This window comes from Hoplias malabaricus, chromosome 17 (genome assembly GCF_029633855.1).
Source record: "Hoplias malabaricus isolate fHopMal1 chromosome 17, fHopMal1.hap1, whole genome shotgun sequence".
Lineage (NCBI taxonomy): Eukaryota > Metazoa > Chordata > Actinopteri > Characiformes > Erythrinidae > Hoplias > Hoplias malabaricus.
This window is the reverse complement of record NC_089816.1, coordinates 6,255,873-6,272,928: the sequence shown is the minus strand read 5'-3', so window position 1 is coordinate 6,272,928 and position 17,056 is coordinate 6,255,873. Positions and strand designations below refer to the sequence as shown.

General features: G+C 45.4%; 1 protein-coding gene across 5 annotated transcripts; it reads right to left on the bottom strand.

The window, feature by feature from the left end:
- Positions 1-916: 916 nt before the first annotated feature.
- npas4a (neuronal PAS domain protein 4a) lies at positions 917-14,532 on the bottom strand. Of its 5 annotated transcripts, XM_066649114.1 has the most exons (8): positions 6,255-6,739; positions 5,762-5,925; positions 5,544-5,646; positions 5,149-5,449; positions 4,924-5,033; positions 4,616-4,751; positions 2,747-4,515; positions 917-2,626 (listed from the first exon to the last, which is right to left on the bottom strand). In XM_066649114.1, exons 1-8 carry the CDS (start codon positions 6,427-6,429, stop codon positions 2,598-2,600), a joined length of 2,787 nt encoding a protein of 928 aa, XP_066505211.1. In that variant the 5' UTR covers positions 6,430-6,739; the 3' UTR covers positions 917-2,597. The 5 variants fall into 5 exon arrangements, with proteins under 5 accessions (XP_066505211.1, XP_066505210.1, XP_066505212.1 ...); XM_066649113.1 differs by lacking the exon at positions 6,255-6,739 and having other exon boundaries at positions 5,762-6,242; XM_066649115.1 differs by lacking the exons at positions 917-2,626; positions 6,255-6,739 and adding an exon at positions 14,444-14,532 and having other exon boundaries at positions 2,634-4,515.
- Between the last annotated feature and the right edge of the window lie 2,524 nt (positions 14,533-17,056).

The window sequence follows — 17,056 nt, the reverse complement described above, 5'->3', positions numbered from 1 at the left end:
GAGCCAATCTAGGTTTTTTATGGCATTGTGCTTGGTCCCTCACCAGCATATATCTGAACAACTGGGGCTGGAACAAAATGTCCAATTCCTCTGTCTCAGTTGCTCAGCTGAGCTGATTCCTGTTCACCCCCTCCTCCCTAGGTGCACATGCAGGTGAGTTGCACAGATCAAGAATAAGCTGGAGCCAAAATGTCAATGAGGTTCCTTAAGCCTCGGTGCGAGGTTTGAATGAGAGTGGTCTTTCGTTGGGGAAACTGGAGTAAGTTAATATAGGTTTCTTGTATTGACGTACTGATGCCCTTGTGCATAAAAACTGTGAACATAGCAACACATCCATCCCTCCTTCCCTTCTTCTCTGCCTCTCTCTCTCTCACACACACACACATGCACTCCCTCTCTCCTTATTGGGAAGGATGCTGTGTGAAAAGGGAGGAGGGGGCTAAAATTGGTACCCCTAAGCAGGAAAGCCCATATATGGAATCCTAGAGCAGTGTGGTGTGCGACGTCAAAATAGCAGGTACGTTCAGTGTAGGCTGGCAGGGAGGGGAGAGAGAGAGAGAGACACTGAGAGAAAAGAGAGAGAGATAGAGAGGGGTGGGCTTTAGCGTGTGTGGCATTCAGTGCGTCTGTGCGTCAAAGTGGGAAGTGGCTGTCTGTGCGCGAATGCCTCTGTGTCAAGTGTGTGCGTCAGTCTGAGTCAGATAGTGTCTCATCATGAGTGTGCGTCAGTGCTGTTGCTGAGCAGTCCATGCTCCCGGGGAAGAGAGGGAGAGAAGGAGGGATGCAGGGACTAGAGTGATGGAGGGGAATGGGAGCGATAGACAGATGATAGTAAAAAGAGAGAGGAAGGGAAGGGGAACAGAGCAGAGATGGGAGCTTAGAGGAGAAAGAGGCAATGACACAAAGGGCAGCTTTAAGTGCACTTTAATATAAATGCATTTGTTTTTGACAACCAAATACACTTATCAGCGACACAAAAGAACACTGATCCACAATGTCCATTCTTCATAGATAGCATATGTCAAAGGTTTTTTCTTCGTCGCATACAATAAAAAGGTCTTCTCTGATATGTACAGATCTGTTCTGCTTTGTACAAATGTACAAAAGTGTACATCCTCCTGTCGAACCTGAAACCTCAGCACACACCTAGCTAGAGGCACGCGCAGCAAGCATCCTTTCTGTATAACAGCACACACGTGATATAACTGTTGTTTTGTTCTTTAACGTAGCATGTAAATAGGTAGAACGTAGGAATCAATCCTTTACTTGACCGTAGACAACTCTACGTTAGCATGTCGACACCATGGGCGTAGAGCCATTCTCAGCCCACGTCGACTAGTAACTGAATAGAAATAGAAGCCCGTCCCTAGTGTCCGCTTCATTTTTTTTTTAAACAAAACTTCAGGTTGCTTGTTAGTTTCTGTGTTTTGCTTTTAAAACCCCTCTCAAAAAAGAAGAACTGGCCATTCACACAGTCATATTCACCACTCTACACCGCACGCAGTAAAGTTACGATGTCACCGTGGTATTCACTGTATAAAGATGCTGCCCGGCTGAGTTCAGCAAGCTTTGCTTGTGCCAAGCACACGAGAGCAACAACAGATTGCAAGCATTACAAATATTGATGCCGCAAAAGTCCAGTGCATCTGCGCCTAGCCTTGCCCATGAAAATGGCTGACCAAGGAACCATTTAACACTGGCAGGCCAAATTGTTGGTCCAGCAGAATGTGTGTGTGTGTGTCTGTGTGTGTGTCTTCTCTTCCTCTCACTTTTTTTTACAGTTGGTAGCTTCTTCTCTGGACCATTCGAAGAGTGTTGAATTCCCTTGCACACGAACTGGGATTTGTTCACAGATTAAAGAAACATTTGTACACTTGCACTGATACACAGATGTGAAGAAAGAACTCATGGCAGCCACAAACCCAAAGCTGGGTGTAGTCAGGATTGCAGGTACTGTATTAAAGCTCTGTTCCCAAATCAGAGTGAGCAAACGAATAACCCCGCTGAAGACAAGGGGTTAAATTCGCAATTCTGAAGTGTGACCACTTCTAGAACGGGCAGTTACGGCCGGGTCAGCTTGTAAATGTTGGATTCCCACACGTTTGGCTTTGGGTGTGTGATGCTGCCATGGCAAGCACTGAGCTGTAAGCTGTTTTGTGTTTGTAACCTTGCTGAAGTATGAAGATATATTTTTTTGTCCAAGAGTATTTTCACTACGAGTGAATACAAATGCAAGTCTGTAAGTCGAGTTGCGCTTACAAAGATCAGAGACGGTCACCTCTGATAAAAGCTCGTGTTACAGTAATGCAGAAACGGAAACTGACCCCCAAGTTCACAACTTGGTTCACACGCTAGAATATTGCATCATTGTTGAGATGTTGCACCATTGTGGACATATAAATTCATGGATAAATACATGAACCAAATATGAATGACTCCTTTTCTCATGTGGATATGAGCAAGTTCAAGTCTTTTTTTTGGCTTTATATACATTATGTATATATTTATACATATCGATAATTTTCACTTTTTAGTAAAAGTAGCTCCATGAAATATGACAATATGCCATACTTAATGAAGTAAGTCACAGACTTATTTTAGAACGGAGGATCACTTCCACTCCCATCTGGAGAAGAGAAAGAAAGAAGAGAGAAAAAGAAAGAGTGTTAGTGTTAGTGTTACTTCTCAGTGTGCATTTCCTGCCAATCCAAATCTACGTCATAGAAAAACTCAGAGCCGTTCTCACCTTTGCGGAAGCACTGTTGCGGCAGGTGACTTTGGAGTTGATACAACTCAGGTTGTTGCCCCAGGCCAGGGGCGATCGAGGCACCTGCCCCAAACGTGGGTTCCAAGGCAGCCAGCTCCTCGAGGAGGGACTGGGCGCAGGGCAGGCCAGGCGATGCGGGGCTGACGGGTGAGGAGACAGGCGCAGGAGAGACGGGCGAGGCTGTCAGCTGCAGCGGTGGAGACGCCGGGATGCCGGTATACAGCGGCGATGACGCTACCTCTGTCTCCATGGCAACTTCGCCTGCCGCCTTCCCATCCACCATGTCGCCTGTGTTGATTGGCGACATCATAGCCCCGCACCCGGCCGCATGGTTACAGTGCGCCGATTGGACGCTACAGAAGTGGCCGGCACTCACGGCAGAGACCCCATCAAAGTGCAAGGGTGGACGCCAGCACTCAGGAGTCGGTGGGGAAGAGGGGGGACTGGAGGGAGAGGAAGGGGTCGGAGAGAGCGATGGTGAGGAGAGGTCTTTAAGGAGGGTCTCTAAGACACTCTCTTCAAACAGAGAGTCGTCGTCTGGAAAGATGGGCAGGTCCAGGCCTCCCCAGGATTTGACTGGGTAGAACTCACCCAGGAGGGAGACTGTCTCTAGGCCTACCGAGTCCAGGGAGGGGGAGAGAGGGTGTTGAGAGATGGCAGAGGGCAGCAGTTTGTTGAGGAGAGGGTCCAGGTAGAACCCCTCTGCTAGTGTGCTTATGTGCTGGGCTAGAAGGGAGATCTCTGTTCTTTCTTTTTCTCTCTCCCGCTCAAGGGAAAAGAAAGACAGGGTGGGCTGTTTTCCCGGGGAGGCTTCGGGTGTGAGCAGGCCTTCGGGTGGGTATGGGAGTGGTCCGTGTGGGACGTCAACAAAAAGTGGACCACGGACCTCGGGTAGAGTCATGACGGTGCAGTCCCCATCTCCTGGACTGTCTGGAGTGGGCGGGAGCTTCTCGTAGAGTGAGGTGCTGCAAGGCTCTGCAGGGAAGAGTATGTCAGTGGTTGGAGCTGGCAGAGTGAGTGGCAGGAGGGTGGACAGTGTGGTGGTGGGAGGTGCAGGGCTGCCTTGTGGGTTTGTGGGGGCAGATGGGGAAAGCGAGGGAGCTACTGTAGTCGTGACAGTCGTGGTTGAAGCCAGTAAGGGAGGTGTGGTGGCCCCAGTGGGATCAAAACTGAAGAGGGGTTCCCCAAATGGGAAGCTGCTGCTGCCTAGCTGTGGGGTATATGGAGGGGTGCACACAAACTCCTTGGTCTGCTGGGCCTGGGTGGTAGGCACAGGTGGTAGAGGAAGGGGCAATGCAGGTAATGGGGGGTCTACCTGGAAAGCTGGTGGAAGCAGAATGTTCTGGGTGAGGAAGTCCAAGTCTGACACTGTGGCAACTGTAACAGGGGAGGAAGAAGCTGAAGGCCTATCGAAGGATTCACTGGGGGGCTGCTGGAAGAAGGTCTCCTCTTCCAGAGAAGAGAGACTGGAGCGTGGACCACCCTCCAGTGGCATTGCTTCCAAAGAGGAGCTGACACCTTGCTCCTCCGCAGAGCCAGCACTGCACACCGTCGTGCTGAAGTCAAACGACTGCCCAGAGAGGCCGCTGCTCCCAGGTGTGAACACTTGGTCTGGGCTGGAGAGGGTCTCTGGACTCTGTAGGCTTGCGGGGTCTTGCTGGGAGGTGCTGGTACTGGTGCTAAGCACAACAGAGAGCTGGGTCTCCTCAGAGCTCAGCTGTTGCCTCACAGACCAGGCCTCTGTCTCACTAGAGAAAGGAGCATAGAGAGATGGGTTAATAATATTGTCATGTATTTGTTCATTTGTTTCTATTGACCACCTTTAGTTTAATCAAACTGGATCTGTACCTGATGATGTAGTTGTTGCTGCTGATAGGGTTCTCTCCAGCTTCCAGCTGCAGAACCATGTAGAGCCAGACCCATGACTGATCAGCGGCTTCCACTCGTACCACCATCTCAGCCCTGCCTTCGCCTCCCTCTCTCACTGTGTGGAAAAAGAGGAGGAAAGCAATGAGTCAAGACATATTCCAAGCCGCGTGAGATTTTGAGTCATGCATCATCTCAGTAGGTGTTCTGGAGTGTTCCGCTACTCATTGAAAGTGTGAGTGTGGTGATTAGCAACTTTGTGGTGGCTTTTCAGGAGAAGTGACACTCACACAAACTGCAGTGCTGAGCCGAGGCATGCGTAAGGTCCTGTGGATGTAGAAGGCTGTACCAGGAGCGAGAGCGCAGAGCCTCCACATCCATCCCCAGGTAGGCAATGACACTGCAAGGGAACAGAACCCAATCAGCTGAAGCACTGCTATCTTTTCCACACATAGATGAGGTCCCATTAGTTTTATTAATTGCTATGAACACTAACTAAAGAACCCTGGCCTCACCTGTCCTGTGCATCCTGTACTCTCATGTTGCGGCTGTGCTGAGAGCGGAAAGACGGCAGGAGGAAGCTGCTCTCCAGGGATGGCGTGGAAGGTTGTTCTATAGAGGTGCCAGGTCGTGGGGGGTGGGGTTCCAGAGGTGCACAGAAGCACACCCAAACAGGGTTTGATGTCCAGTAGGATCCTGGAGAGGAGGGGCCAGATGGTGGTGACAGACAGCGAGCCCGAATAAGGACCAGTTTATTGCCAGCACTTTGCCTGCGCACTGATTTTGAGGTGTTGAAACGGCATCGGAACAATCGGTCTAAGAGGAGAGGACAGGAAAAAAATTACAACTTTCAGAAGTAATTCAACATTGCTCAGGCTAAAAGGAATATGTGGACATCTTGGGATCTTACCTGTCTCAGGTGAAGTAGGAGGCACCAGGTTACTCCTCATAATAAAGTGGTCTGTAGGGTCTATTATGTCATACACACTGTCCCCTTGGGCGACCAAATCTACCTGAAAGTTCAAACAGAGTTGTCCTTAAGGATCATGCTTGAAATAATCATTCATATTATATACAGGCCACACACAAAATAGGGAGCTGAAGCTGTCATCTGTGTCTTTTACTCACCATTGAGTGTCCAAGATGCTCTGAGACACTGTCCGACAGGTAGAGCAGCTTTCCCTCCCCGGTCAGTAGCAGCAGAAACCCTGGCATGGCTTGCACCAACTCAGAGAGCTCGTGAAACGAGAGGAATCTCGAGCCTTCCTCAGCACCGCTTGTTGCAGCTACATCTGAAAGAATGGAGGAGGAAACATGAATAACCCATGCGCGCTTTCTCCAGTCCACTGCAGATATGAACTCTAAACGCGCTGTTTCAACGAAGGAATTTTCAGCACCACGCTCAGCGACGGTGCGATTCAGCACCGCGGACAACGGCCCGTAAAGATTCACTCTGTTCTCGTTCATAAACTGCCGCATTCAACATGTTTTAGACGAGTTTATCCCTGAGAAAAAGCCGTGTAACGAGAGCCACCTGTTGCCACGACATAGCTCAGACCTGGTTTGTGACAGCGAGGAAAACCGTGCTAAAAGCCCGCAGTGAGGAGAAAGGAGGACTTACCTTGACAGAAGAAGACGGATTTCCTCGTGTACATGCAGGCAAGGGACATTATATGGAGATAGGAGAGGCGAGCCTTGTCCGCATCGGAGATAGGCAACAAGTCCCTCAGGTTTCGGATCTCCGCGTTTATTTGGTCCCTCCTAGCTTTGGAGGCTCCTTTCGTGGATCGGTACATTGCGGTGGCCGGTGCTCGGAGGCAAGGAAGGAAACTCGGTGAAGTTGCGCTGGCGTGGCTCGAGGAAAGCGTACCTAGAGCTCTTTCCGCGAAAGTGTGCTTAGAGTTGGAGCTCTGTTTCGGTGTGCGCGGGATCACTGGAGTGTCATCTCAGCTCATGGCCAGAATCAGGCTGCGCTCCTTTCTCCTGCCTGTGCCGGGGTTTGCGCTTCGGTTCCGCCACAGCGCCGGAGGCTCGGCGGCTTCGTCCTCCGGCTCGGAGCGTCGGTCGGTCGGCTGTTGTCGGAGCCGTCTCTCGCCCAGATGTTCGTACCCGTAAATCTGGTGGAGATTCTCTGCGCGCCGGTATCTTATATAGGTTGGGACTCCGCTGGTGTAGGGGGGCTCCCAACGCGCCAACACCGACGTAAAAAAGAGAGCGGGAGAGAGACGGTGGGGAGGGGGTGATTTTATGTCTCACATATCAATGTTTGCAGCGATGAAACTTACTCCTCTCCCCCTCCCCTCGCGTCTACTCCAGCTCTGACTCGACTCCGACGTCAGCATCCCTCTCCCCGCTGATGACGTACGGCTTGAAATCGGGAGCTCCGGCGACGCAAAAAGCCCGATTTGGACAAAACCGAGCGGTGGGCGGAGCCAGCGTGTGAAACGTAGACGGAGTCACCGGAGGGGGGGTCCTGATTCTGAGCTGCATACGAACGAGATGAGTTACAGATGTCTTGCTGCTGTTTCACTGCTAATGTAACGCTGTTGCTACCTGACTGCAAGCTACGATTCAGAAAGGGATAATATGATTATGATACTTCATGCTGTTGCTCGATCACAGACACAGGTCATGAATAAGCAGGTGTTTTTCACACAGACAGTCAGAATTAAGGATTAGTTGTAGTTCTGGTTCATTTTCTATCTGAAAAGACACTTGGAACCACCAAAACAGCATCTTCAGGGCTAGTTTGCTTAAAGACCACCTCACTGTTGTGTTGTTTATACGCTGACATATCATGAGTGAAATAAGTGGTAAATGCAATGACTGATCATTTCCGCATTTAAACTGAAACTGTTCTAAATGTTCCAGCGTCAATCTCAAACTGGCGGATTCAGACTGCAAGGGTTCCTGACGTCATGAACCTCAGAACCCAATCCACAACTTGCAGGGCGGGACTTTCAAGCTGCAGGTGAGCAGCAGAGGGATAAGTGGAGATAAGTGGCAGTGGGAAATAAATGCATATTCATAGATCTGCGCATAGTGAATCTAAACCACACGCAAGGCCTCTTAAAAAATGAGAAATATGTCATTGTGATGAACACATAAGTTTTAGGGGTTTAATCAATGACAATGGGGGACAGATTGAAATGATTTGGTACTGCATACTCACAAACACTGAGCAACATTTACACGGTCAAGCACATTTATAAACTATGTTCATACTTAAGTGAAAGCATGCAAAAGAAAAAACAATGTTCTGTGAAAGCTATAATGTAAATGCAAATAGCATTAGCATATGATAGTGACCCCAGCAGTTGACACATCACCCTGCTATAGTTTACATTCTGATGCACTCATTAGACGAGTCTTAGCACTTTCTGAATCCTCAGCCAGAAGAGGAAAAATCCCTAAGCAAAAGTGTCCCATGAGTACACTCTTGAGAATCAGAAGTTCTTGTAGGTACCAACCCAGCCAACACACCCACGTGGGACCCATATGGACAGCTCAGTTGGGTCAAAGTTTTGTCTTGGCATTAATTGTTGGCCTCACATATGAAAGCCCTCCTGGGACAGTGATGGGTTAAACACAGAGGGGTCTCATGGGCATTATAAATGTGAAAGCACAAAATGTCTGCACAAAAACAACCCTCAAAACAAAGCTCTGTGTGTAGAGAGTTACTAGGCTGCCCACATTTACATGATACTGGCAACCCACCTGGTCCCACTTATAGCACCAACCCACCCCAGAGACATCAGTATCACAAAATGGTGTCCTGTTATTCTCTAAAGTTAAAGACAGCGTAAATGTCTCTTCAAAGGTAAAGGATTTTAAGTCCACCCTGTTAACCCCGTGTGTCTCCTGTCTTCTCTGTCGTGTCTCGCAGTGTGGTGCGAGGATTGAGAGAAATGGGAAGCTGTACTGCTTTTGTGAATGGAAGGAGCAAAAATGTGTATGCTTTAATTAAACTGTCCTTGAGCGTGCGCCGCGTTCAGACAACAGAAAAAGCAGCTCTTTATTACATAAACTACAGCTCCCTGCCTTATAAGGCAAAACACTCAGCCGCGGACTCACAACGGCAGCCAATCAGAAAAAGCGCGCCAAGCGACGCCGTGCGCGCCAGCCAATGGGAGCCCGCCGAGCCCGAGGACGCAGAAGGCGCGTAACGCACTGGAGAACGTGATTGGTCAGTGGACAGTGACCGTAACTAGGATCAAAACAATAGCATTCAGACCAGGCTGCAGAAAAGTGACCAGTCTCTCACTGCTCTTTCCCCCGCTCTGTTTTACACATTCAAAATTGCCATGCCCCTCTTAATTCATTACTTCATTCCAATCCCTTCATTTACCACTGAATCCGTTCGACACGCATTTGATTTATTTCGATTTTTTTAAGTACCTATGCATATATCCGCCAACATTAGAGCCCCTGTTAAAGCGGCATTTAGCTCCTTACCATTTCTTCAGCTCTACTTACCATAGCGGCACTCTGAAATTCTATAGTTACAGCCCTGTAGATATTTTTGTTACTCTGCATGCTTTGTCTGCCCTTACTTTTTCTGCAGTGCTGCTGGAAGGTTACATTAGAACTAGGGTTGTTCAAGTTAACGCGATAATAACGCGTATTTAAAATATCTCAATTTAAAATATATTTTTAAAATAATGCCATTAACGCAATATCTGGAGTCCTCCGTAGTTCATGTTGAGACTTGACCGTGCGCGGCATCTCTAATTAGGAGTAGAAGTGATTGATGGGGAAAGGTCTGTTAAACCATTCATTTCAAACGTTTTCCAGATGTTGGGGGGGTACTTTGCCATCTAGCAATGGGATCAGACTTGTGTGCCTAAGCAGCTGGCTTGGGTCAACAAAATAGAAGCAGTGCCTAACTACATTATTCAAAATTAAGGCCAACTTGTTGTTGCTGTTCAGATTAACTGGTCTAACTTAACCAGTTGCTTGATTTTGAATTAGGCCTAGGCCTATGTTCTATTAAGAAGAGTTTGATGGAGTTGGTTTTTGTATGCACTTTGCATTAAGTGAGATTACGCTTGTGCCATATCATATTGTTCCAATAATATTGTCATAATTTTTAAAATGCTAAAAAATAAATAAATAATTAGCATGATATTAGTGATATTCAGACTTGTTTACGTAATGACGTCATGCAGTTGCCCATAATACAGCATATGTTCTTTACATGAGTCATTTAGCCACAGTGAAGTACGGTGGAAAGTGGCTCTGAGGTGGAGGAATGTGCTCCAAAATGTGGAGTGGCTTGTGGAGGTGGTTTGGTTTTAAAATAGCAGATGTACAATAATCCACGGTGTTATATTAGAAATGAAAGAAGACTTTAGTATTATTAATATATATGAAATATATTTAACTCAATATAATATATATTAATATAACATTGATTTTATTACAATATCCTGATTTTTTTGTGTTTTGTCATATCCCCAAATACCATGATATTATTTTAGGGCTGTGGGAAGAAACCGGAGCACGCAAGGGAAACCCACGCAGACACAGGGAGAACACACCAAACTCCTCATAGACAGTCACCTGGAGGAAACCCACGCAGACACAGGGAGAACACACCACACTCCTCACAGACAGTCACCTGGAGGAAACCCACGCAGACACAGGGAGAACACACCAAACTCCTCATAGACAGTCACCTGGAGGAAACCCACGCAGACACAGGGAGAACACACCAAACTCCTCATAGACAGTCACCTGGAGGAAACCCACGCAGACACAGGGAGAACACACCACACTCCTCACAGACAGTCACCCGGAGGAAACCCACGCAGACACAGGGAGAACACACCACACTCCTCACAGACAGTCACCCGGAGGAAACCCACACAGACACAGGGAGAACACACCACACTCCTCACAGACAGTCACCTGGAGGAAACCCACGCAGACACAGGGAGAACACACCACACTCCTCACAGACAGTCACCCGGAGGAAACCCACGCAGACACAGGGAGAACACACCACACTCCTCATAGACAGTCACCTGGAGGAAACCCACGCAGACACAGGGAGAACACACCAAACTCCTCATAGACAGTCACCTGGAGGAAACCCACGCAGACACAGGGAGAACACACCAAACTCCTCATAGACAGTCACCTGGAGGAAACCCACGCAGACACAGGGAGAACACACCACACTCCTCACAGACAGTCACCCGGAGGAAACCCACACAGACACAGGGAGAACACACCACACTCCTCACAGACAGTCACCTGGAGGAAACCCACGCAGACACAGGGAGAACACACCACACTCCTCATAGACAGTCACCTGGAGGAAACCCACGCAGACACAGGGAGAACACACCAAACTCCTCATAGACAGTCACCTGGAGGAAACCCACGCAGACACAGGGAGAACACACCAAACTCCTCATAGACAGTCACCTGGAGGAAACCCACGCAGACACAGGGAGAACACACCAAACTCCTCATAGACAGTCACCTGGAGGAAACCCACGCAGACACAGGGAGAACACACCAAACTCCTCATAGACAGTCACCTGGAGGAAACCCACGCAGACACAGGGAGAACACACCACACTCCTCACAGACAGTCACCCGGAGGAAACCCACGCAGACACAGGGAGAACACACCACACTCCTCACAGACAGTCACCCGGAGGAAACCCACACAGACACAGGGAGAACACACCACACTCCTCACAGACAGTCACCTGGAGGAAACCCACGCAGACACAGGGAGAACACACCACACTCCTCACAGACAGTCACCCGGAGGAAACCCACGCAGACACAGGGAGAACACACCACACTCCTCACAGACAGTCACCCGGAGGAAACCCACGCAGACACAGGGAGAACACACCACACTCCTCACAGACAGTCACCCGGAGGAAACCCACGCAGACACAGGGAGAACACACCACACTCCTCACAGACAGTCACCCGGAGGAAACCCACGCAGACACAGGGAGAACACACCACACTCCTTACAGACAGTCACCTGGAGGAAACCCACGCAGACACAAGGAGAACACACCAAACGTCTCACAGACAGTCACCCGGAGGAAACCCACGCAGACACAGGAAGAACACACCAAACTCCTCATAGACAGTCACCTGGAGGAAACCCACGCAGACACAGGGAGAACGCACCACACTCCTCACAGATAGTCACCCGGAGGAAACCCACGCAGACACAGGGAGAACACACCACACTCCTCACAGACAGTCACCCGGAGGAAACCCACGCAGACACAGGGAGAACACACCACACTCCTCACAGACAGTCACCCGGAGGAAACCCACGCAGACACAGGGAGGACACACCAAATTCCTCACAGACAGTCACCCAAAGCAGGATTTGAACCCACAACCTTCACGTTCCTGGAGATGTGTCACTGCGACACTACCTGCTGCACCACCGTGCCACTCACATATCACTTTTATTTTATTTTATTAGTTAGTTAAATAGTTACTTAGATATTCAAAAAGAGGATTACAGGTAAACTTTGTGGCTAGAAGTTTATAAACCAAGCCAAACACCGCTTACTAAAGCCCAGAGTGTGCAGCAGTGAGAAGCAAGTACAGAAGCTCTTGTTTTAGCCTTATTTAATCAGTTCTCTTATTTTTCTACTCTCATGTTTATCGTTTTTGTTCAGTTCTCTTGTTTCTAAGCTAATTTTTACTCAGTTCTTATTTCTCAGCTCTTGACACTTGTTCGGTTTTTCTTGTTTTTCTGCGCTCATTTTGTTTTGTTTTTTGTTTGCTCCTTTTCACTGTTTTATCTTGGTTTTATTTTTTAGCTCTTTTCATGTCAGTTTCACCCTGCTTTTTTGTGCTATCACATAAATGTGGATACAAAGCTGTGACTGGAGATATTTAAATAATTGAGTGGTATCCCAGCTAACAAAATTATGTTCTCTGAACATTCCCATAATGTTATATTTTGGTTGTATGAATGTTGCACTGGAATGTTCCCTCAACATGGATTTGTCAACATGTTTTTTTAACATTTCTCTTAAGTTACAAAAACATTCTGGGGATCATAACCTCAACTTTATTTACACTAATAATTTGATATTCTAGGACTGAACGTTGTTAGAACATTGCAAAATTATGTTCTTAGAACATTCTCATAATGTTTTATTTTGGTTGTTGGGTAGGTTGCTTTGAAATGTTCCCTCAACAATTATCTGTACACTTTTCTTAATATTGAAGTTACGATAACATTCCCAGAATATGACATCAACCTCATTTGCACTGACAGTTTAACATTCTAGGAATGTTGTCTTCAAATGTTCTGAGTGTGTGTAATGTAAAAACATTCTCTTAACATTTTATTATGGTTAGGGAACTGTTGCTTTGTAAATGTTCTCTGAATGTCAAAAAATCATTTTTTCTTAATGTTCCCAGAACATCTTTCCCCTGAATGTTACCTCAATATTATTTACCCTGACAATTTAATGTTCTTTGAATGTTTATAGCTCCAATTTTCTTGCACATTCTTATTCACTCATTGCAAGTAGGTAGAATGTATATACTATAACATCTTTTGTGCACTGCAGTGGAGCATTTAATATAGGCTTTTTTTTTTCTTATTTTTTGCAACTGACAGATACGAACAGTCAGTAGTGCAGTGTCAAAACTTTTTCTAACGCTGGCCCTTTAAACATTCCATTAATTTTCCTCAGGATGCATTTATGTTAATCCCCCTTAAGAGGGCTCAAACATTCCAATTTGTTTTCAAAACTTTCTCCAAATCACTTTGATTTGCTATGGTGGGCTAATTCAAAAGTGTTAAAACTGCTATGATAATGACATACTGAGTCAAAAAGTTTAATGAATAAAAATGAATTATTATTATTATCCATCATCATCAATAATCCAAACTCTTTAGGGGGGCTCTGTATGCTCCAACTGCAAATAAACAAAAAGGGTATATTAAGTATTTCTTAATATTTATCAGTTTATATAAAGCATTGGGGCACCTAAAACACAAAGCTTTCTTGAAGTTATATTGCAGTTTTTGACTTACATGAAGTCAGTGTGCAAGGAGTGCCTGTGGCTTCTTATTCATTCTAATTTAAACTATTGGCTTGTGATAAGGTTGCACTGTACAGCTGTAGTTTAAAGAGCAATGTCAATGAAATTACTGAAGAATTTAGCAAGAACACAATATGGTAGCTCTTTTTGTGTTCTTTTGATAGTTTATCTGAATCTTGGAATAACTTTTTCTTTCTGCTTTAATTACTTAGTAATACATTTATATTAGTGTATATTGGAGTATAATGGCTTATATCCTTGTAATCCTAAGAGTCTGTCCGCTCAACGGATGTAACGCTATATACATTGACTCATATGTGGCACTGTGAAAAGTCTGAATATCTGTACTGTCACTAATGTTTTTTTCATACTTTCCTGGCAAATACTTATTTATCGAGTGGAATTTTATATAATGGCAAAATCACTGAAAAGCAGAGACTTAAAGGTTTAATTTTGGTACACTGACTGTCAGTATTGGGCCTGTATTACTTGAGATATACTGACAGAGTGCCACATGACTTATTCAGTAACATAAGCCAGATAACCTAATATATGAGCCTATACAATCAGTTTTACCTCATGACTAATGCAGTTAGCTAGCAAGATAGCTAAATTAGCTAATGTTAGCTAGCTAGCTAACTAAAAGATACTAAATCCATGGGATGTATATATATATATAATGCTCTACAAACATCTCATAAAGCTTATAATACAGGTAATGATATCAAAAACATTGTTTTATTTATCACCTCTTACTTTGTCAGTAGAGCCAGTCTATAATAAACCAAACAAAACTGTTTCCATCTGGATTAAACTGGTTCCTCTAACTGCCAAATCTCTGTAACCTTGGCAACAGTATTCAAAATGGGCTGCACTGTGGAAAACTAGTTATTTCTCCCAATAGTAGTTTTTATGCAGTTCTTATGAATTTTCTGTTGGGAAAAGTTAGAAAAAAGTAAAAGATATATTATACTATATTATTTAATTAAATAAGACAAAAAAAAAGTTCAATGGAACCACATCTTTCAGGATCTCAAACATTGATGGCTGGTGGCTCTGGTGCATATACTCTTTTAGGCTATTTATATACAAAATGTTAAAAGAACGTTTACGTTCACTTTGATGTTTATGGGACGTTCAATTGACGTTACTGTAAGAAAGCTTCTAACATTAGGAGAACTTTACATAATTTTAGCCAAAGTTGTGGGAACGTTCCCTGTTAGTTGGGATAATGCTAATAATGCCCTAATTATATGAAAAGGAGGCAAACTCAGAAAGGCTTACTGACATTGAATCCCATTAATTTAGCCAGCCACAGGAATTGTCATATATATATGACTTCAGTTTTGTGAGGCTCTAGATTCCCTGAAATAGTGTTATTTTTTTCGCCAAATTTATCGCCTTTAACTAAAAACACTTCATTCCGGAGACAGGAACATCCTGTGCTTTACTTAATGGGCACTTCTGTTTTCAACCTTTATTATAGCAGAACTGTACCGGGTTGAACTGACTGAAATACTGCAGGTGTTCTGTCAAGTTGTGTGGTGATGTGCTACTTTGCAGCTCTGCGCATGCTCAGACCCGACATTTTAATGTTTTGTTTTTCGTGTTAAGTCTGTTTTTCTCCGGTGCATTACACAACATTAGTTTACTGTTATTATTTGCTTGAGTGTACCAACCCTGTACACCACGAATTAAATGTAAAAATATATAAAACAATTTCCTTTCACCGTAATAATATTATAATTTCTTTAATAAGGGGATTTGGGCTGTGCATATCTCCTGCTTATATTTTTATAGGCAGCATTTTCTGATACACTACACTTATCTCACCTACTGTTTTATTTAAACAACTGTAACAAAAAATACTGTATGGCAGCATATTTCGACAAGGTAGCATAACTCGTCAGAACGCGAGAGTCTCGTAAAAGGGCGTAAACCTCACACAATCACCCTATCATCTGGTTGGAATAGACCCCCGACTGAGCAGCCGGGCACTTTTCGGACTGATCTATATTTGGCCACCTTAAATGACTCAGTTGTCCCGGTGAACGTGCGCCCGCCACGCGCCAAATCACGCCCTGCCAGAAAGCAACGTGTTGCATCAAGCTTGCAAGATTATTATTCATCCCTCTGGCGCTCGTTCAGGAATGGTGTGTGTGTGTGTGTGTGAGCAAAGCACAGGTGTTAACTCACACAGCTCTATTGTGTTTTTCAGTGTAAACCACCGTGGCAAGCGCGAGCGTGAAGTGACCGCCTACGTGTTGCCCTCCCTAAAAATATCCCCCAACATGGCTACCTGACACACTGCATTAGAGAAGAGAGATGGCAGCGTCCCTCTATTATTAGGCTCAATGTCTGTGTTTCGGGGGCAGAATATAGAACGCTGGGGGAGTCACGTGAGCTCTGGGGGGGGGGAGGGGGGGGCGTGCTGCTGAGTCGTGGGGCGTTTAATGTTTATGCAACGTTCCTCGTCGGTTTGTAAAACACGTTACATCAGACCGCCGAAGCCAACGCGGTGTGAGCTGCACTCAATGACCAAAGGTTTTTGGACACCTCCTCATCCCACATTTCTTCTGATATCAAACAGTAGCGAGTTTGTCCACCTTTGGCTGCAGTAATAGCTTCTGCTCTTTTGGGAAGGCTGTTGGAACATTGCTGTGAGGATTTGGTTGAATGACAACATTAATAAGGTCATATATTGATATTGGGGGATTAGTTCTGAACTACAAAAGTTGTCCCAACTCACTCCAGAAGTATGAAATTGTTCTTCATTGCCAGAGAACAGGATAGGGAGGCCAGGAAAGCTCATGAGAGCTGTGTACATCTTAAGTATCAAATTAAGATCCTTCAGAGCCACAAGCAAGAGATAAATATCTTCCCAAACTTCCAGTGTAACTCATGAGAGCTTTGCTAATTAGCTGATGGAGTTAAAGCAGCTATACCAGTAGATTACTGCACTGTGAACATCGTTGGACCATGTGTGGTCATTTTCATTAGGAAACAATTTGCTGTAGGTTTTGTGTTCAAAGGCTGATTCCACATTGGGGTGCAATTAGGGGAAAATAACTAATTGTGATTTTCTGACCAGTAATTGGGATTTTAATTGCAGTTATTTTCTATGTATTAAACTCCAGGGAACCTCTGAAATTTTAGCATATATACTAGTGCCTGTTTAAATCTTAAGACTAGAAACAAAACTACAGCTCTTGCGATTTGAAAATTGTACTCTGTCAAATTGTAGTTTTGATCATAGATCAACCTTTCAGCCCTAAGGTGTAGACACATTACAACAGAAATCTCTTTAAAGCAGAACTGTTCAAACCTGCTCCTAGTGGTATACCACCTTCTCAGAGTAGAAGCACTGAT

Excerpts from the sequence above, each read along its gene's own strand:
- npas4a (XM_066649111.1), bottom strand. The coding sequence starts at position 6,112 with ATGCGGCAGTTTATGAACGAGAACAGAGTGAATCTTTACGGGCCGTTG. Across the intron at positions 4,752-4,923 it reads GGCTCAGCACTGCAGTTTGT|TGAGAGAGGGAGGCGAAGGC; the intron begins GTGAGTGTCACT and ends TTTTCCACACAG. Across the intron at positions 4,516-4,615 it reads AGCAACAACTACATCATCAG|TGAGACAGAGGCCTGGTCTG; the intron begins GTACAGATCCAG and ends TCCTTTCTCTAG.